This window comes from Perca fluviatilis, chromosome 7 (assembly GCF_010015445.1).
Source record: "Perca fluviatilis chromosome 7, GENO_Pfluv_1.0, whole genome shotgun sequence".
In the NCBI taxonomy this organism is placed as follows: domain Eukaryota; kingdom Metazoa; phylum Chordata; class Actinopteri; order Perciformes; family Percidae; genus Perca; species Perca fluviatilis.
The window spans coordinates 6,676,361-6,699,006 of record NC_053118.1 but is presented as its reverse complement, the minus strand read 5'-3'; the positions used below and the strand labels follow the sequence as shown (position 1 = coordinate 6,699,006).

Below are 22,646 nucleotides of genomic sequence, written 5' to 3'. Positions count from 1 at the left end.
CACACAGACCCCACAATCAGAAAATACACACACACACACACACACACCAACACACACACACACACAAGAGAGAAGGAAGAAAAAAGGAAGGAAGGAGAGAGAGGGAGAGAACACAAGACAGAAAGGAACACAGAAACATAATGGACACGAACACCACACACACAAAAAGAGGAGGGAAGAGGAGAGGAAGAAAGGAAGAGAGGAGAGAAAAAAAAAGAAGAAAAGAAAAAAAAAAAAAAACAAATTAACAAGACCAACTGACCCACACCACAGCCCCCAACCCAAAACACCAACAACCCCCACAACACACACACAACAAAAACATAAATAGCCCACCTAAAACACAACATCAAAAAGGACATACAGCACAAAAGGGACCAAAACATGACAATTAAAAATAAAAAATAAAAACAAAAATTTAGGCCAACAGATGGGGAAAACACACAAAAACACGAAATGAAAGAAAAAAAGGAATCATCAACAAGCCAACTCAGTCATCCATGTACAAAGAACATTAGCCAGGACTAGTCCTGGAGAGGACTGTAGGAAAACATAATGACATGAGTGTGGAAGGGTGTGTAAACCCCAGAGAGAACTTTATTTCCAGTCAGTGCACCATGACTGACCAGCTGCAGCCAGGAAGCCTCGGCAGAGTTAACACATTCACCCAGTCTCTGAGGAAGGCAAAATTAACCTCACAACACATCGAACCTTATCCAGAGAGACAGCGCTTGATAACGATGACACTTAGCTCCCTTGGTCCTCTGGGAGGAGAGCAGTGAAGGAGTCAAAATATCTTTTTTTTTTTAATCGCCATCGCAATATTAACTGGTGCAATAAACATATTCCGAAACATATTATATATATATTATCGCAAAAGCAACACATTTTCATTCCCATCACGTCAAAAATCGACGTCTTTGGCATTTGTTATTGACGCAAAAAGTCTCCTTTAGCGACATCATTTGACGCTCTGGGTCGGAACTCTTGGCGTCACTATTTCACGCTCTCTGGATTTGCGTCTAGCCCTTTGGCGTCACTTTTTGATGCTCTGGGTCGGGACGTACGTTTAACTGACATGCGGCACAATAACGGGACAGTTAGGTTGAGGAAAAGTTGGTGGGTGAGGTTACAAAATGCACATTTCAGTGACACGAAGGACAAGAACGGGATGAAAGTCCTGTGTTGTTTGACCCATCCACCAGCCCAACCAACCTCCTTACACAGATTTTTGATCTTTCATACTACTCTCTACTGTTGTCTCTCTTAATACTACGTCATCTTACAGCGCCGCGGTGGAGCTGCTGCTCTGCCCGGTGTGTTCCATACAGACGGTGGATGGGTCAAACAACACAAGACTTTCACCCAAGTAACCGGAGTGTCCCATTCTTGTCCCGCGTGTCACTGAAACATACCGTAACTCGACGAAAACCTAACTGTCCCGTTCTTAAGCTGCACGTCAGTTAAACGGATGTCCCGACTCAGAGCGTCAAAAAGTGATGCCAAGAGTCCCAACCAAGCACGTCGAAATATGGCGCTAAAGGAGACTTTTTGCATCAATAACAATAATGCCCTGACCATGCGTCACTTTTTGACACGATGGGAGTGAGAATGCGCACACTTTCCTCATATCCAGGGCTCTATAGTGCAACCGTTTCACTCGCATTTGCGACTAAAAATAGATGTGTGCGAACCATAAAATGTATTTAGGAGCACATGTGCGAATAACCTAATGTTAGGGTATTTTCATACTTGCCATTTTTTGCAGATGTGGCTCCGCCAGTAGCTCCCATGAACTTCTCTACATTTAGTTTTACATGGTTGTCTTTCAGTTTTTACTAGAGCACATACAGCGTGTCTCAGAGCGCCCGCTCTCGGCTCGTCATTATATTATGTTGCAGCGAGCCTGCTGAGAGCGTTGCCTGCGTGGCGTTTTGAAAAGTAACCACAGTTGCAACCGCTTTATCGGCATTGCTAATCCCTGTTAACTGAACAAGTAGCAGAGCATGTTACAGAGGCGACGTCTCTCTGCCTTCAGCTGTACAGGTAAAGCCGCCATTACATGATCCGTGGTGAACGACTCTGCGCTGGCTGTGGCGTTGCTTTTTCTACGGGGGGAGCGGTGGAGACAGAGGAAGCGCTGCCTTGGCGTCGCGCACCGCTCGGAATTTCTGCCAAGCGCTGCGTTTAAAGCTCATGTTATTTGAACTCTGACCTCGTAGCCGCTGATTTTTTCAAGCTGCAACTAAAACCAGAAGCGACGACGTATACTTGTGCCACAGTTTGTCTCTGTGCTCTGTGCCCTACCTCGCAGTTTTTACTCCGATCATGTGTAGGTGGTTTCACAGCAACAGTAAAACTGTATTAACATGTATTTTACATTTCACATGCATGCCGAACCGTGGGGGTGGCCTGTTACACCACTACTGTATATTCGGTATACTGATCAGTAGAAAATGTATTTTAAAATTGAAAACATAACGCTCCCTAAAATTTTATATTTATAACACGTATTGTAAAAGCTATATCACTGTGCACCAACAATAATTAGCGGTTACCTTATGTAAGTCACTCTATTAGCTGACTCGAGTGAATTCTCCAAAGGTCTGTCTGGATTTAGACAATTGTTGTACAGTGACAATAAATGAACCTTGGACCATGTACAGTTTAAAGTATGAATTACTGTATTACATACGTATTAAATAAATACAGTTTGAAGCACAAATAATCAAAAATCTAGTTTAGGCTACTTGTTCTATTCAAATAAATGAAATCCCTGTGCTTATAAATGTCTCCTTGTATTCCTTTTATGAAAGAAAAACACATAATTTGATACATTTTCATTGCGCCCCTAAAATTCTTTATGCAATCCTAAATTTTTCTACTTAGGCGCACATGTGGTCCTTGGGGAAAAAAAGTTACCGTTGAGCCCTGATATCATGCAGCCCTAGTGGGGACTCACAGCAAACACTGATGTAGTGGTATCGGGGGGATGCGTGGATTGCAAGAACGGAAGGAGGCGAGGAGGGTGGTATGAAGGTGAAAAAGCACATTGTCAGATACTATCACTCTCCCCAAAGGAACAAAGTCAAAGCCCTCAGCACCTGCCTGAGCGCTGACTATGACATTTATCCATGCAGCTATGACTAAAGCACAGACCAGACGACCCTGTCTGAACACCAAACATCTGACTGGCCCATCTCGGCGGCTGAGCTGAAATGAAGCTGTCATTCCTGCCGCGGCTCTTTCACTGCGTGTCACTCTGCTGGGAGAGATTGATGCTCTTCCTTTTTTTTCACTCCTATTGAGCTCCTGCAGTGGGATTAGTTGATTTGAAACGTTGATGAAGTTCAGACAGCTCCAACTGGGCACGGAGATACATCTTCATTATGCTGTAAAGTGCTCCTATAACATTAGCATTAGTCTTCAAAAGTCTGGATGGCAAAAGCTGGACAGCCATGTTCATTTTACAAAGCAGACTGCAGCACTATGTGGCTGTCTTCTATCTGCTTTCATTCAGCCATATAAGATAAGATAAGATGAGATACTTTATTTGTCATTGTACACAAATACAACGAGACATTGTTTGGAAACAAACCTGAGATGCCCACAGCTAAAAAGATTAAAATGCATAAATAAATTAAATCAATGGATTATATGGTGAGATGGGTGATGAAGTTTTACAATATCTAATGTCTTCAAAAGTTTCAGTAGATGTTGCACAAGTGGCGAGGCATGTTCAATAAACCCCAGACATCAGGAGTGCCGTGGATGACCATACACATCAAACCTACAAAAAAGGGAATTGGATCCACCCCCCACTCCCCCCACTCTGGGGTCTGAGGGTATTTTTAGACACAGATGATTTTGCAATCCTCTAATATTGTTTCAGTTTAAACAAATGTAAACAGTATTTTCCAAGTCATGTGACTTTTTTGTATTCAGCAGAAGTTCAGCTACAATCATATCTTAAGTAGAATTATTGTATGATTGTACTTTCTTTTTTAAACTGGTAAATGAACAAGTTGTAAAATGTAGTTTTAGAAGTGTGCTGGAATTTGTGAAAAAAAACATTACAACCCAGCATTATTATGAATCCCACTGCTTTCCTAAGCACCTCGACAGTGTTTGTGTCATTACACTCGCTACCATAGGGGGGAGACACATCTTTGTATTCCAGCTTTAATGTCTTCAGTAGTAACAATGGGCTTGGGAACCACACAGCGTAGGGAAATCAAAAAGTATTGTGAGACGGACTAACACATTGTTGGTTTTGTTCTTTTCATTATTTTGATTTTGAAACTCCTACTCCTAAACTCCTCTGCCTTATCCTTTAATAACAGTCAAACATAGTTCACACAAAGGCAGCCCAATCCCTTGGGCCCCAGTGTCTGAGCCCACAAGCCCGACAACTATCTTGCTGTTAATAATATAATTTTCTTGAGTTGCATTTACCATAAAATGTTGTCCCTCTGCAGATATATTTCACACATGTCCCAGAAGCCATGCTGTTCACTTTCCCCACTCATGTATTCCCAGCCAGCCTACAAATTCCGAACCAGCAACCTTGGGATTATTAAGATGGTTTACCAATTTTCTCTAAGGACCCCACTTACTAAGCTGCTTGCACCTTGTGTCAAATGACAAATGAGAATCTGTGTTTTCATGTGCATGGCCTACAGTCTTATACATAAGAAGCCCTGGCCGTTTACCCTTAAAACAGTCAGATATCTGATATAGAAAACACCTGCATTTAAAACGCTCTCCAAAAACAATTTAGAAGCAAAAAAAGGAAAAACAATCTAGGTATTTGTTTTCTTCAAATATTGCCTCCCAGAAGGCCAGCACTGCCAATTTAGTAACTAGAAACTCAGACAGGCTCTGTCTTCTTCGCCCACCTCCAAAAGCTTATTAGTATTTTGTCACAGTATCCCCATGGTGCTGCAGGATATTGAATGCTTCCCAATTATAAAGTGCTTATATAGACTTGTTTGTTCCTTTACCTGGGTAAAGTGTGAATGGAATCATAATGTTTCCAGACTTAACTTTTGAAGTTGGAATGAAAGACCGCAATCGTTCTGTCAAATACCGTAAAAATATTTCTAAAATATCTCTAATTTGACACAGATAGAATTTCAGATTGCTGATGGGGTCAGCCCTTCTGTATGACTATGAGTGATGAGGTCACAGCCTAAATGCCAAACATTAATCCATCCAATTATCCATTATCTATAACCAATTATCCTTAGAGGGGGGGCCAGAACCAATCCCAGCTGATTGGATCAGGGTACACTCTGGACATGTTGCCAGTCAATCAGAGGGCAAAAACATAAAGACTGATAAATAATCACGCTCACATTTAAACCCATGTCTTTGGACTCTGGGCGGAAGTTGGAGGACCCGGAAAAACACACACTCACATTTTGCTGTGAGGTGACAGGGCTAACCGACACAGCCAAAAGTTAACGCTGTACATATTCTACATTTGCATAATTATCTATTCCATTTGAGTTGTCTGACTGAACTGATTGTTTTTCTTGGCCGCTTGGGGGCAGTGGAAACAAGTTGTGAACCCAACACTGACATATACGTTGATATGGTGAACTTGTTAGCAAACAGTTGCTTATTTACACGTCCAGCAGTTACAGAGCAACATGAGCATTCATTTGGAGTTGTGTTTGTCTCCATGTGATGAATGTAAGTAGGATATTCACTCACTATTAGCTCTGGTTTGGTCTCCACCAACTCTTGAGAGAAGTATCTGTCTCTTTAGCTGCTAAATGCTCTGCTATGTTCACCAGCTAGTCTCTGACTGTTGCCGTTTGCTGCAAAGCAGGTAATGTCCAGTGGCTTTTTACAGCTTTTTCTCTGAAAACAGATGCCTGCAGTGGCCAAAAACGCTGTGAGATTGATCAGTACAGTACCTTAAGAAGATTATGCCTGACTTCTATCAACATATTGACTATGCCACAAGGGGAATAAACACCATGGATCACTGCTATACAGCATTCAAAAACGGCTATAGTGCGGAATATCCCTCTGTGTAGGATCAATACAGTTGTTCAAATGACATGAAATGTTCAAAAGATACAATTCTGAAACCGATCAGTCAGTGTTCTTACTTCGATGTGTAGCAGGGCCTCCTCTCTTTGGCGAAGCGCCTCCACGTCCTCCTCACTGATCTCTGACAGGAAAGCCTGAGCCCCTCCCTCGGAGCCTACTGCTTCTCCAAACAGTGGACCCTCCTCCATCTGCTCAGTGGATGGGGTCTGAGGACTCTTGTAGGAGCACACACAAAAACATTATATTATATTATACACTGTAGTTACAATGGTAGTAGATACAGCGACAACAGTCAGGTACTTTCTGACAGTGAGTAGTTACTACTCTAATACCTGCCAACGTTAGTGTTCTTTATTTTGAAAGGGCGGCAGCAATTCGGATTACAGCCAGCAGTAGGCTACATAGACAGCAAGCACAAAAAAAAAAAAATAATAATTACAACAGTTAAGTTTTAAGAAAATCATTCACAATGCTAATGGAAGCAGGAATGAATGACCTTTTGAACCTATTCCTTCTGCATTGCGGAAGATTTTATCTGCGCCCTGAAGGTAGCAACATACATTCTCACTCCAGTGGATGGCTCGGATCGGCCAAGACCAACTTGGCTTTCCTTAAAGTGATGGTTTAATACTTACGTCTTTTGACCATTTCGAATAAACACCATCTCAGAAAGCTTTTCACCTGTCTAACATTGGGAGTTAGGCGTTATCAGCTGAATAGCTGAATAGGTTGAAGGACCCACGTTTGTATCTCGGTAAATGACCCCACTAATAATGCCCGAATGATACCATACCATAGTAGTACAAATAGGTTATGCCCCTCATCATAAAACGATGGATTGGAAAGGTTTGTGTACACCAGAAGTTTATGTAAATAACACTTGCCTGCTGGCTTCTGCTTTCTGCTGTTGTTGCTGCCGCTGTAAGAGTGTTAGGAGGAGGCCGTCTACAAATTACAACACCGAAAAGAGATGCAACAAAAATATTTATTAATTTAACTTTTTTTTTTTTAAGTAAGTGCTGTAGTATAACTAGCAGGAGACAAGTAATAATTGAGGTAAGTTTGGAGACATTACCTTATTTAATCATTGAATTAATAAATATTTTTGTTGTAACTCTTTTCGGTGTAGTAATTTGTAGACGGCCCTAAGCACTCGTCTGACTGCAGGTAGCAGCAGCAGCAACAGAGAGCTGAGGAGAGCAGGCAAGTGTTCATAAACTTCTGGTGTACTTACAAACTTTCCAATCCATCGTTTAATGAGAGCATAACCTATTTGTACTACTAGTAGACGTTTGGTATAATTTCGGGCATTATTAGTGCTGTAACTTACAAGATACAAACGTGGGTCCATTACCCCCTGTGCTAAGCTATTCAGCTGATAACGCTACTCTAGCTAACTCTCCCAATGTTAGACCCAGGTGAAAAAAGCTTCTGGGGGGGTGTTTGGCTCGAGGTCATGATGCAAAGGACCCCAGGGTGAATTACTCTGAACCATCACTTTAAGGATCTGTCCTGATACCGGTCATGAAGGTTGTTCAACGGTGGTCCAGCGATTTTGCTGCACACCTTGACAATGACAATGCCTCGCAAGCGATTTGAAAGAAAGTGACCCGGGTCAGCAGATAAACGAAAAGGTAAGAACAGATTTGTTAAAACAGGAATAAAACATCTTCATAAAAGTGGTGTTGACTTTAAAACTGCGAAGCTTACGATAAAAGTGATGATTGATGTGCTTTTGTACACACACCATCAACAAGTTATGTGATGATATTAAAAAAGGTGGAGAGTTAAGGTAGAGGAAATGGTTAGCTATATGTATATACTGTAGATAACTTACATCATAACTTTAGACTTTAGACTGATTACATTAGTTTTCCCAAGGGGAAATTATTTGTCACAGACATTGTATGTTATGGACACAGCACGCTTACAGATAAACATTTTAAACATTAATTGGCCCAGACTGGATAATAAGCTTTGGAACTAAGTGTTTTTGATAACTGGCAGGTTCACTGCTGGTAAAAAGGGTGATAATTCAGAGAATTCAGATACCCAGTAAATTTAGCTTCTGCATTAGTTTCCTGGGTGTGGTGTCTGTGTTTGTTATGGTCGCATGTCGAGCTGGGGCAGCAAGTTGGAAAAAGTTCAAACATCATCAACTCAGGGCAGGTGGCAAATAACAGCACAACATCCTGAGGGCCCTCTCTCTCCTTGGTGCTGCAGCAGCAGCAACTGCTTTACCTTAACAGAATATGTCAACCATGTTGTAGAAACAGCACTATTACAACTAGAAATTAGGGCTGCACAATTAATCGCAAATGTATCGAAATCGCATTATGGACTAGTGCAATATCCACTGTGCAATATACGATACAAAATATGTTTGAAACTATTCTTAATTAAGTATTGTGGTGCTGCAGAGACGTCCCTGCCTAAAAATCGTATCCTACAGACAAAATCACTCTTATAATTTTAATTTTAATATTTTTTCAATTAAAATGAGAATAATGATACAAAAATTATCATTCCCTCAAATATTGTGAATCATATCGCAATTGCAGTATGTCACAATAATCACAATTAGATATTTTCCTTATATCGTGCAGCGCTAGGAGAAATACAGTACAGTACTAACAGCAGCAGATGATTGAGCAGCAGCAATGGTAGCATCAGCAGTAATAGTAAAGAACAGTTCACACTATACTGGCTAAAGGAGCTGTTAGCCTGGGGCTAAGAAATCTTTCAGAATGGCACAATCCAAAATGGGCTAACCCCGGCTTAAGCCTAGGGCTTGCTGGCCCTGCTCCGTAGCCGGGTTAGCCCCAAGTTTGTGGGGTTACCCCTGAAAATCAACACAACACAGGGCTAAAAATTGCCAGTGTGAAACGGGGCTCAACAGACATTTAACCCAGGACTAGTAGAAGTGCAGTGTGAATTTTATAGCACTGGGCTTAGGTTAAATGTCCCATGGCATGCTGCTTTTTGGATGCTTTTATATAGGCCTCAGTGGTCCCCTAATACTGTATCTGAAGTCTCTTTTTTCCCGAAATTCAGCCTTGGTGCAGAACTACAGCCACTAGAGCCAGTCCCACAATGAGCTTTCCTCAGGATGTGCCATTTCTGTGTCTGTAGTAGAGATGCACCAATTACAACTTTCTAGGCCGATTCCGATTTTCTTTGAGTTAGGCCAGCCAATACCGATTTTAGCCAATTCTGATTTCATTTTTTCTAACCACTTTACAGCACACACAAAAAAGAAATTCTATCTTTTCTTTTTTAGAACATTTTACATAGAACATTTTTTGAATAGATAATCGATCGCTATAAAATAGAACTATATAAATTACTCCTGGTGTGGGAAATTCACACACATCTACACACACATTCAGCTATCAGGCTCCGCTCCTGTGGAACCAGCTCCCAATCTGGGTTCGAGGGGCAGACACCGTCACCACATTTAAGAGTAAACGGAAAACCCTCCACTTTGATAAAGCTTATAGTTAAGGAGTGAGGAGTTGCAGCGTCCGCCTAACCGGCCCATCTGCTCCTCTTCGTAGTCATCAGTTTATTTATCATATAATCAATAATATAGCGAGAGTAGAGGGAGGCAGGCCAGTACAGCCCGATCCGGTTGGGGAGAGTTCTAGCCCGACCAGGCACCTCTCTTTAACCTGCCTCTCTTAGTTATGCTATTATAATTCTAGACTGCCGGGGAAGTTCCTTCCTTCCTATGACACACTGAGCTGCTCTCTCATCTTTGTTTTCACTTGTTTCCTTTTGTATGCATCCTGTCCCAGAAATGCTTGTTACTAACCTAGCTCTGGGGAGTTTACTCCCCGGAGTCCTTATGTTTCTTTCGTCCGCCGCATCCATCCATGCTCTGCAGCGCCACGTTACATCCCGCAACGCCCTGCTGTGATGTTCATACGCACAGAGTAGTCAGGATCCGTTATTGGAGACTGCACTACTCAGTATGACACGATGTGCCCTGCTATGACATGAACTTCCACGATGACCTTCGAAGTCACTGTTCCATTATCTTTAATGTGACTGTTATTGCCACTGTTCATCACACCCCCACCCGGCCCCGTCAGACACCGCCTACCAAGAGTCTGGGTCTGCCGAGGTTTCTTCCTAAAAGGGAGCTTTTCCTTGCCACTGTTGCAACAGCCACTGCTAATGCTTGCTCTTGAGGGAATTACTGTAATTGTTGGGGGTTTGGAATTTATAGAGTGTGGTCTAGATCTACTCTATCTGTAAAGTTTCTCGAGATAACTCTTGTTATGATTTGATACTATAAATAAAATTGAATTGAATCTAAAGTACAATGTTAGAACCATTTCCTTCTTTTCACATCCAATATCCAACTTAATATAATAAATATTGCCTTGCAGTATAAAGATATTTCTCAAAACACACACGCAGGCCTGTTTGAACGTCAACAGTAACGTTACCTGAAAACATAAACGTCACCGCTCATTTTACACACAGTTTAGCAACAAAACTAAACGCTGGGGGAAGATTACTACGTTTTTAATGTTGGTTTGGAGCGGTATGCACTCCCACCATCCTGGAAAGTGTTTTAAACAGTAACATTAATACAGTGTGTTGGAGGAATACAGCGTCTCTTTTTTTTCTTTTTTCTTTTAATACAGCATCTCTTGCAGCCGGACGTCAGAGACAGAGGGACCGTCACCGCAGCGTTCGCTAACGTTAGCTTCTTGTCTCATCTGGGGTCTGATAAACAGTAAATTCATCAAAGTCAGGGTGCCCAATGCTATTTTCCAATAAACTGTAGCTGTCATATTTCACGGGACCCGCTGTTTTCATGTTCCACTTATTCAGCCTCAGAGGGGAGAGAGAGCGGCTGAGATCAGTAGAGCAGACGGCTCATCTTGCGCGATGTTAATCATGCGGCGCCCGAGTGCATTTGACCGGCATAAAATCGACATATGTCAGACTGACCTGCCGGTCGCTGGTCATGGCCGAGCACGTGAAAATCGGCCAATTCCAGTCACCGGCCCGTCAATCGGTGCATCTCTAGTCTGTAGCTTTAAATGCTATTGAGGAGGAGAGAGGGGGGGCGAGGTAGAGGGTGGGGGTGTGGCCTTGATCAACTGCCACTTTGCTTGTTTGCAAGCTATGAGGTCTCTCTCTTTCTCATGGGCAGGCCAGATTTTCTCGGCAGGCGAAGCAGAGAAAGGGGAGGTAACCTTGCTCCTTATGACCTCATAAGGAGAAGATTCTAGATCGGCTCATTTGAGTTTTCATTTTCTCAAAGGCAGAGCAGGATACCCAGGGTTCGGTTTACACATATCGCCATTTCTAGCCACTGGGGGACCATAGGCAGGCTTGGAGAACTCACATTAAAGTTAATAAAAAAATTGAAATTCAAACTTGAAATTCAAACTTGAAGCCAGGGTTAAAGGTCCTTTAACCCTGGCTTCAAGTTTGAATTTCAATTTTTTTTATAGTGTCAAGTCGTTACAGACAATATCTCAGGACACTTTACAGATAGTGTAGGTGTAGACCACACTTTATAATTTACAAAGACCCAACTATTCCCCCAAGAGCAATTGCAATTATTGCAGCGGCAGCAGCAAGGAAAAACTTCCTTTTAACAGAAACCTCAGAGAGAACCTGGCTCTTGGTGGGCGGCCATCTCCCGGGTCATGGATAGGAACAAAGACTTGTTCTACTAGCAATGGACTGGATTTTTGTAATGTATGTAAATTCCATAGGCTAAATGACTGGTCATTTGTAGGCAGTTTTCTTTGTACTTCATATAATGTTGATTATCTCCTTAATCATATTTAGTCAAACTGTATCCACGTCTAAGTGATGGAATGTAACTAAGTAACATTTACTCGAGTACTGTACAAAATTTGCTTGAGTATTTCCATTTGTGCTGCTTTGGACTTTAACTTCACTGGAGTGGCCATTTGCGATCTGCGTGTAGTGCTTGCAAATTGCTTTTGCGAAACAAGCCCCTACATACTTCTTCCACCTCCAGAAGCATGTAGGGACTTCATACCTCCACGTCCACAGGGAAATACTTACAATGGCCCTTTCTCTAATCAATGTTCTTCTAAAAGTTCCTTGTGTTTTCTATTTCTTGTAGGAGATAGCTGTAGTCACCACAATAGTGACAGAAAAAGTCCACATTTTCTATCATATCTCAGCATATCTGTCAAGTATTCCGTTTTGGCTGGGAAAGTCCCGTATTTTACCCTTCTTTCCCGCCGTCCTCCCGTATTAGTATTTTCCCGTAATTCTCCCGTATTTTAACCTGCGTTATTAAAAAAAATAATACCCCGGGCCCCCAGTAGCCTACTACAGGTACTGTAGGTGGCAGTTGTCGCGAGGTTAGTGTGTGAGGTCAGATGAGTGACAACGCGGGGGAAAAAAAAGAAGAAATAAAACAGAGACGGATGATGGACGCTACGACAGAGACGGTGCGCTGCCAAAACTTATGAAGGCTTTACTATGCATTCCCCATAGCAATGCAAGTTCAGAAAGGGTGTTTAGCATGGTACGAAAGATTGTTCCAGAGAATAGGATGACGTTAGACAACAGAACTCTTTGTGCTCTACTCTCATGTAAAATTAACCACTCTGGCCCAGCCCACAAATACACTCCTTCCAAAACAGCCTTAAAGAATGCAAAGTCTGCAACAAATTTGTACAATAACTCACTAAAAGAGTAAAGAAAAGTTACGTGAAATGAAAAGAAAAACTGTAAAAGAAAAGCAATATGAAATGAAAAGAACGTGTGGAATGAAAATAAAATGTAAATGTAAAGACAAGCAATGTTAGAAATTGTAAATGTTTTCAGCATTCTGCATCAAGTGGTGATTTTATTTCTTGTACACCTGTCTAAAAATGTAAGGAATACTGGAGCTTGGTTGGGGTGGTGGGACTGCTCGCGGTGGGCGCCGGAAAATTTCCCTTATTTTCAAATCCAAAACTTGACAGGTATGTCTCAGTGCAGAGCTTTTGTTTAACACAATGGAAAGATCAAACCGAAATGACATTTCTATTCAATGTCCATTTGCTTTAGGCAGTTACTGCTATCTGAACATTGCAGGTTGGCTTAGTGCAGATAAATGTAGGGGTTTTCTGAGACTGAGGCTGTTAATCCATGAACATCAGTACACTCTGCATATTGCAATCTTTGTTACATGTGCAAACAAAGCAGAGGAAAGGGAAGAAACCTATAGACAGAGAAAGCCTGGTTGCCTTTTGCATTACTAATGTGTTCCACCTTTGTGTGGCTGACTGCACAGCTAATTCATGGTAGAGGAGTCAGTGTGGGTCAGAGCACAGGGACCAACCCGGCTGTGTCACGCGCTCTGTCTACTGGCCATGATCTGACTCACCACTCCTCAACAAACCCTGCAACATCGTGCTCACTCCTCCATAAATATACCCCCCGCAAAAGCTCTAGAATATATTAGTACATCACACAGATGGGAAAGACTCTCAAGGCAATCATTCTGACACCTTATTTGCAGAAGTTCACATGCTGCGAAAAGGTTCACACAGTTTTCGAGTTTCCTGCTGTTGGTTCCAGTCGACTCTGGTGACGCGAATCTAAAGATGTGGGTGGAAAGCAGTTATTAACATTTGCATTAATCTGCTAAATGTTTGTCTTAATGCATATGTATGGAATTTCGAACGTCAGGACGCCTCTCACCAGTTGCTATCCATGAACTGAAAAAGCCATCCACTTTTTTTACAGCAGAAAATACAGACTCTGCTTCTACTGCCACTGCTCATACGTGATGTAGCAGCATTTAGTTATCTGTTCTTCCACAATGTACTCACTGATTAGTGAACTTGCTGCTATGCGTTGAGGCTAGTCAGCTTTAAATAACGTACCACCCACTGTGCTCGAAGTGGGCGGATACTCACCGGTATGCAGTACCGGCACTTCTCGCATGTAGCCGGTACTCTACCACTGACAGAGAAAGCGTCAGTCTCAGAGAGATTGGTAATGACCCTAACGTTACATAAACTACACTACCCAGAGGGCACAACGTGACTTACCTCAGATCTTGACGAATCACGTAAAGGCAAGCAGTCGGCTATCAGAAGTTTGCTTCTCCACGGACGCTAGTTCGAAAAAGCTGTCTGATGCCCGCGGCCTGACTGTAACAGTTCTTTTTAGTTCCTAGGTTTTCAGCAGTGAAAAATCTGTGTGGAGTTTGTAAGTCGTGTTAGCCTGGCTTCAGAAAGGTACTAAAAGAACGCGTGTGCCAGAGCCAGACACTCCAACAGAGGTCCAAGTCCAACCAGAAACATCAGGTACGATTCATGAGCTTCAAACTAACGTTAACGTTAATGTGAGCGTTAAGTTTGCAGCTACCAACCTTAACATTACCTTAGTCAATGACACCGACGTCAACAATAAAGTGAGTAACGAAACACGTGGATGGCCAGACTGTTGGTCAAGGGACCAAATTATGTATTTTGAGCTGATAAACAACCCCATAACATCCTGTTGCCATTCTGTTAGTATGAACACCTCTTATATATTATTAATAAATAATTATGTTTTTTCATGCCAGAAATGTATGCTACTTTCAAATATTCAATCAAATAATATAGCTTAATTGTCTACTGTTTATTTACAATAGCCAATTTGGTTAATATCACAGCAGACTATCTCTAGACTGAATTCACTGCCATCTGTGTAGCTACTCTCTAATTTTATGTCTGGCATAAACCCTGTTCCCCCTGTCTCTGTTGTGTGTGTCCCCCTAGGGATTGTACAGTTCCAATCTCACCACTGTTGCAGACTTGGAGGAGTTCCGTTTTCACAACACACACACACACACACACACACACACACACACACACACACACACACACACACACACACACACACACACACACACACACACACACACACACACACCACGACTTGTTTAAATAAATACATACATTTATGTTGTTAATAAATAGCAATACATTATTGTTGTACCAGCAATATCTCCAAGTTTTGTTTTTCACTGTAGAAATCTCAAATGTCATAATGATTTGCCAATGCAAGAGAGTACCGGCACCTTTTTTTCCACACTTCAAGCACCCGAAGCCCATTACCTCCATCGCTAGCCTTATAAAAGACCTTGATTATATGCCCTACGTACGACTCTCACCTCTGTACAAAAGATGGATTTTAGAGTCTCTTTGTGGGCAAAAGTTCACAGAATTGTTACTGTCCAACCAGTTGAAGAGTTGAAGCAGTAAATGATTTTCCATTCAGTACAGCAGCAACGTGGTGTTCAAGAAGGATCCTTCAATCAAAAGAGGTTAAACCTCCAAGTACTGTTGAGTGAGACAGTGGTGCTGTTCTGTAGCTGAACTGAACCCATAACTTTCTCCTTAGTGATACAGGGGGTCATACTTGGTTTATATACAACTACTAATAACCTAAAAGAAAATGTCTTATGTCTTGCCCTATGCATTAAAGGCATTTTTATCACTTTTGTAACCTTGTGTGCCTGAACATGATTTTTTATGACGTTTTTGGTCATAATTCTTCTTCCTTTTTGTGAACATAAAAGAAAAGTTGGCCATTTTGGGAAATACACTTTTTTTTTGCCAAGAGTTAGATGAGAAGATTTATACCACTCTCATGTCTGTACGCTAAATATGAAGCTACAGCTGTGTGTGTCTTGTAATGTTTTGTCTGTATATTATTGTTAAGTTCTAAGTTTTAATGTATGTATCTATTGTTGAGTTTGTGTTTTGTACTATCTTTTGTACCATCTGCGGGATGGCCATGGCGCTGATAACGCTACATTCGCAAATGTATGTAGATCTGGCCCATTGTATCTTGTTTTTTTTCATTGTAAAAGAAAGTGTAAAATGACAAATCCGTGCTTTTTGTTGGGGTAGGGGTTATGTTATATACCTTACTATATCTAGGTTAGGACCAAACCATAAAACAATTTTTCTGTATGTAGTTGGGTTGTCTGTGTTTCAAGGTCTTTGGTTGGTTTTTTTTAGTTTGCAGTGTGTTTTTCGCAATGCATTCTCATGAACAGGTCCGTATTTTATTGCATGAAAATGTATGCACACCAAAACTTAAGATATTCTACTAGACCGCCGGCTGGTCACATGACGCCGGCAGGCTATGACCGAGCAGCAGTTGCTAGTTGTTTAAGCCGCTACAGAGCTCTGCGACGCCGGCTAAGGTGCTCTGCATGGTGCTCCCTTGGTGCTCCGCATGGTGCTGCTCTGTTGTATCAGCAGGAGTTGGTGGTTCAGTTAACCCGAGAATAGGGGACCTTGAGCCGGGTACAGTTTTTTGTTTTCCCCGGGAAGAGAATTACAGTGCGTAACTTTTTGTAGACTTTTGAACTAATAGTTTTTTTCATGCGGAAAATATTTTCTTCATTTGCTTGTGTTGTGTCCACTTTAGCACTTTAGCAGAAACAACTGTGCAGAAACAGACATAGATCGGTCATTATTTATAATCTATCAGTGGGATTAAAAAATTTTCCTCACAGGCTATCACTCACACTGCTCTCTCACCCACACAGATCATTTAGCGGACCAAGTTATCAGGGGTCAGATACATGCTAACACAAAATGTTCTGCCTTCTGCATAATCGTATGTGTTGAAAATCACTGGAGCCATTGTTTCCGGTCACTTTCAATGTGACAGTGGTTCATTTTAGTGTAATTTCCATCAATCAGTTTTAATGTCTGTTTTTGAAAGCCATCATTACAGTGGCCAAGAGTCAATGCAGTGCAACTTCTTTAGAAAATTAGCACATTCAAAAGATCTATAACATAAAAGGAAAAAGAGATCAAATTTGGTCATTTGGTCAAATAAATGTAGAATTATTTTCACTGATTAACTACTCAACTATCTACTTTACGTCGACACATACTAAAAATAATGGTAGAACAGAAACATATTTACTCATTTTACTTTAAGCAGTGGATATGCATTCTCTCATTTCTACACTGAACGTCATGTATTTTGCTATTCCAAAGTAATATTCATATTTTCATATCTCTATTTACGAGAACCACTGAAAATACAGTGTTATTGCAAAGTACATAATGTACCGAGAAAGTGAAACTGAAATTAAATCCATACATGTCGTTAGTCCACACGCTGTCAGTGTCCATTCTTCTGTACAGACCTATACAGTATATTCTAACTAGATATTTTGCAATTTCTTCCTGCTGTATTCATTACTTTGGCTGCTGCAAACACCCCATATACACCCAGCGATCAATATGTTTTATTTTAGATTATTTTGTTTTAGTAATCAAAAAAAGGATTTCATTCACACCCAGTCGGTCTGTGATATCGATCGACTTTCATTTGTTTAACACAATTACTAACTACCAGCCTCAGCTTTGACAGGGTTACACGGTGAGAATAACTCCAGTAACCAATATAGATTCAGGTGAGGAAAAAGTCACTGTGCATGAGCATGGGCGTACATTTAATCTAACAGTTGGGAGCAACGCATAACATTTCTCAAAAGCAATTGTTGAAGGGCAAACAAACAAAACCCGCCAAAATTGTACAGTTGTAGAGGATATGTGTAGTTGTGGAACTCCAGTTAGTTCGATTTTATTCACTTTAAACATCAGATGAAGTGATTCTTTTCTCTGATACAGATGATGCTGAACTGAGAACTGAACCCCCCTAGCAATTATTAGGAATTAGCAAGTTAGCTAACTAACTATCCAACAAGCTATTAAACAAGCTACCAAACAAGCTAGGTAATGCTATAATCGCTAACATAGAGGATTCATGGAAAAACCATAATTTTTTGTCACAACTACTTTATAATTATTTAAAGGTCCCATGGCATGAACAATTTACTTTATGAGTTTTTTTTTTAACATTAATATGCATTCCCCCAGCATGCCTCGGCCCCCGTCCCGTAGCTGGAAAGGTGATATGTGTAAACGCGGGTATCCCTGGGTACCTGCTCTGGCCTTAAAGAAAATAAACGCTCAGGTGCCCGGGTGACCGGAATTTTATCCTTAGTGAGGTATAAGTCACCAGGACTCTCTTCGCTGCTGCTCCGCTCCTCCACCTCCCCTCGCCCCCTTCTCCTCCTCCTCAATAGCATTTAAAGGTACAGACAAAGAAATGGCACATACTAAGGAAAGCTCATTGTGGCACTGGCTCTAGTGGCTGTAATTCTGCACCAAGGCTGAATTTCAGGAAAGAGACTTCAGATACAGTATTAGGGGACCACTAAGGTCTATATAAAGGCATCCAAAAAGCAGCATGTCATAGGACCTTTAAAATGACACAGTATTATCTGTGTTAGAGAAAAAAACACGTTATCCAATGTTTAAAGAAAAAAAGAAAAAAAATAGCCTTATCTACTTACCGGAGTTCCACAACTAATGTTACTGAAGTAATTTAAACTTTGTTCTCTCCCACCCAGCGCTGTCCCAGCACTGCTCCCATACCCTGGAAATCCAGAGTTCTCGCGAGAGCACAATTTGAATTTGCACAGCGAGTCACTCTGGCATTCAGTAATGATGCTCATTAACTATGCCCTTGTAGCCGAGCTGCACCAATCACATCGGTGTATCTGATATAGGCGGGCCAGAGGCAAGCTAAACAGATGAAGACAGCGCTGCGACGTCCAAGTCCTTAGTAAACATTGCAAGACGGTTACGGATGAACATGTTTTGTTTTAAACGGCTTTGGCCACTGCAATGAACGAGTTAGACTTTGGGTTTTTATCTAAAAGAGGAACAGAAGAAGGCGCTCTAATCGTTCCTTTGCAAGAAGGACGTTTTTGCTGTTTTGCCGACCGGATATGGCAAGAGTTTAATCTACCAGTTAGCTCCGCTGGTAGCTAAGCGTATGGGGCTTTGGGTGTATTGTTGTGATTGGTCGTAGTGTGTTCGTGCAGTGAGATTTTCAAATGCATGCTTGGCGCCGCCCCTTTTGCCCTATTTGTATTGTTTTACTACTTACACAATTTTTCAATTATATATTATTATTATTACAGGATGTTTTTTGTTCACTTTTTTAGAAAGTGACAACCCTCAGATGGGTTGGGTTCTGACTAGTGATGGTCAAATGAAGCTTTGTGAACCACTGTCTTTATTTTCTGAGCTCACTAGATGGCGCTCTCTGTTCAAAGAAAAAGGTTATAGGAATGGCAATTCAGTGTGTGAGCGACAGTGGTGACAGAGTTCATCGGTCATAAACCATGACAACCCAAGTTTGATATTAGTAATCAGAGGTGCAGTGCAATGTGCCCCTCTGTGCTTCCATTGGAGCAGTCGCCCACTCATAGTCTAATAAGCACGGTGTCTGTCCCCCGGCTCAGATCGGTTAAATCAAAGGTAAATAAAAGATGCGCTATACTTAACAACCTAATTGGAATTAAAACGACTGCAACGATAGAACAAAATAGGAAAATTAGATGTGGACTATTAAATATTAGAGCTCTGTCTTCTAAAGCAGTATTGGTAAATGATTTGATATCAGATAATAAAACTGATTTATTTTGTCTTACTGAAACATGGCTGGGCCATGAAGAATATGTCAGTCTAAATGAAGCCACTCCTCCCAGTCACATTAATACTCAAATTCCTAGAGGCTCAGGCCGAGGAGGGGGAGTTGCAGCCATCTTTGATTCAAGCCTGTTAATTAATCCTAAACTAAATTATAACTCGTTTGAAAGTCTTGTTCTTAATCTTCAACATCCGAAATGGAAAACATTACAGCCAATTATATTTGTTGTTATTTACAGGGCCTCAGGTCCGTATTCTGAATTTTTATCTGAATTCTCAGAGTTTTTATCATGTTTAGTCCTTAAATCAGACAAAGTACTTATTGTAGGTGATTTTAATATCCATGTGGATGTTGACAATGATAGCCTTAGTACGCTTTTGAGTTTATTCCCGAGGAAACAAGGCGTACTCCACTGTTTTAACCACACCCTCGACCTTGTGCTGGCATATGGTATTGAAATTGAGGATTTAATAATATTTCCGCAGAATTCGGTATTATCAGATCATTCTTTAATTACTTTCGAATTCTTACTACCTGACTATACTAAATTAGATAAAAGCTTCTACACTAGATGCCTATCTGACAGTGCTATAGCTAAATTTAAGGAAGATATTCCAACAGCATTTGACTCTATGTCACGCCTTAACATAACAGAGGACCTTTACGTTAACCTCAGTCCCTCTCAAATTGATACATTTGTAGACGGTGCTACAACCTGCCTACGGACGACTTTAGACTCTGTTGCTCCCCTCAAAAAGAAGATGATGAAGCAAAGGAAACTAGCACCTTGGTATAACTCCCAAACTCGCAAATTAAAACAAATCTCGCGAAACCTTGAAAGTAAGTGGCATTCCACCAAAGTGGAAGAATCTCGTTTGGATTGGCAAGAAAGTCTCAAAACCTATAGGAAGGCCCTTAGAAAGGCCAGATCAAACTATTACTCATCACTAATAGAAGAAAATAAGAACAACCCAAGGTTTCTTTTCAGCACTGTAGCCAGGCTGACAGAGAGTCACAGCTCTACTGAGCCATCTATTCCTCTAGCTCTGAATAGTGATGACTTCATGAGCTTCTTTAATGATAAAATTATAACAATTAGAGATAAAATCTATCACCTTTTGCCCTCAACTTCTAACGGTTCACCTTTAAACGCAGGACCGTTAGAAAGAACGACTATTCCCGACATATACTTAGACTGCTTTTGACCTATAGACCTTCAACAATTTATGTTAAAGATATCCTCAGCTTAGCCTCTTAGACCCCATCCCAACGAGACTACTCAAAGAAGCGTTACCCGTGGTTAACACTTCATTACTAGATATGATCAATATGTCCGCAGTCATTTAAAATAGCTGTGATAAAACCTCTTCTGAAAAAACCCACCCTCGATCCTGAGGTCTTTAGCAAACTATAGACCTATATCTAACCTTCCCTTTCTATCCAAGATCCTTGAGAAGGTAGTTGCTAATCAGTTATGTGATTTTCCACATAGCAATAGTTTATTTGATGACTTTCAATCAGGATTTAGAAAGAATCATAGCACAGAGACGGCACTGGTGAAAATTACTAACGACCTTCTAACTGCTGCAGACAAAGGACTTGTCTCCATTCTTGTTTTACTAGATCTTAGTGCTGCATTTGACACTATTGACCATACCATCCTGTTACAGAGATTGGAACATTTAGTTGGCATTAACGGAATTGCTCTAAGCTGGTTTAAGTCCTATTTCTCTGATCGATCTCAATTTGTTAATGTTAATCATAAATCCTCCAAGTACGCTAAAGTTAGCCATGGCGTTCCACAAGGCTCAGTGCTTGGACCAATTCTATTCTCCTTATATATGCTTCCTCTTGGTAATATTATTAGGAAACAATCAATTAACTTTCACTGTTATGCAGATGACACCCAATTATACTTGTCAATCAAACCAGACGAAACCAGTCAGCTAGCTAAACTTCAAGCATGCATTAAAGATATAAAATCCTGGATGACCTATAATTTTCTGATGTTACACTCTAACAAAACTGAAGTTATTGTGCTGGGCACTAAACACCTCCGAACCTCATTATCTAAAGACATAGCTACTCTGGATGGTATTGCCCTGGCCTCCAGCACTACTGTCAGAAATCTAGGGGTTATTTTTGATCAGGATATATCCTTTAACGCCGATCTAAAACAAACCTCAAGAACAGCCTTTTTTCCATCTTCGTAACATTGCCAAAATTAGGAATATCCTGTCTCAAAACGACGCTGAAAAACTAGTCCATGCATTCGTTACTTCCAGGCTGGACTAGAACGCTGCAGCGCATGTTCTCACAAGAACTAAGAAAAGAGATCATATTTCTCCTGTATTAGCTTCTCTGCATTGGCTTCCTGTAAAATCTAGGATTGAATTTAAAATCCTTCTCCTGACCTACAAAGCTCTAAATGGTCCAGCAACATCATATCTAGAAGAGCTCTTAATACCTTATTGTCCCACTAGAGCACTGCGCTCCTAGAATGCAGAGTTACTTGTGGTACCTAGAGTCTCTAAAAGCAGAATGGGAGCCAGAGCCTTCAGTTATCAGGCTCTTCTACTATGGAACCAGCTCCCAATCTGGATTCAGGGGGCAGAAACTTTCACCACATTTAAGAATGAACTTAAAACTCTCCTATTTGATAAAGCTTATAGTTAGGGAGTGAGCAGTTGCAGCGTCCGCCTAACCCGGCCCACCTGCTTCTCTTCATAGTCGTCAGATTAATAATATAACAAAAGTAGAGGGAGGCAGGCCAGCACAGCCTGATCCGGCAGGGGAGAGTTCCAAGCCCGAAAAGGCTGCCTCTCCTTTTGACCTGTCTCTCTTAGTTACGCTGTTATAGTTCTAGACTGCCGGGGGGAATTCCTTCCTTTGACACACTGAGCTGCTCTCTCCTCTCCCTTTCTATTACCATTTGTGTGCATCCCGTCCCAGAAATGCTTGTTATTAATCCTAGCTTCTGGGGAGTTTACTCCCCAGAGTCATTATGTTTTTTCACCCAGCGTAAATCCTTGGAGAACGTTGGCACCAAGATCCTGGTTGCA

The 22,646-nt window shown here is 41.2% G+C and overlaps 1 protein-coding gene across 1 annotated transcript in view; it reads right to left on the bottom strand.

Annotated features, from left to right (window-relative positions):
* Positions 1-22,646, bottom strand: part of tsnare1 (T-SNARE Domain Containing 1) — a 168,749-nt gene that overhangs the window by 106,594 nt on the left and 39,509 nt on the right. The window contains exon 5 of the mRNA XM_039807192.1: positions 6,123-6,278. Coding sequence (XP_039663126.1) covers positions 6,123-6,251 — 129 coding nt within the window. The 5' untranslated portion in view covers positions 6,252-6,278. The remainder of the gene's footprint in view (positions 1-6,122; positions 6,279-22,646) is intronic.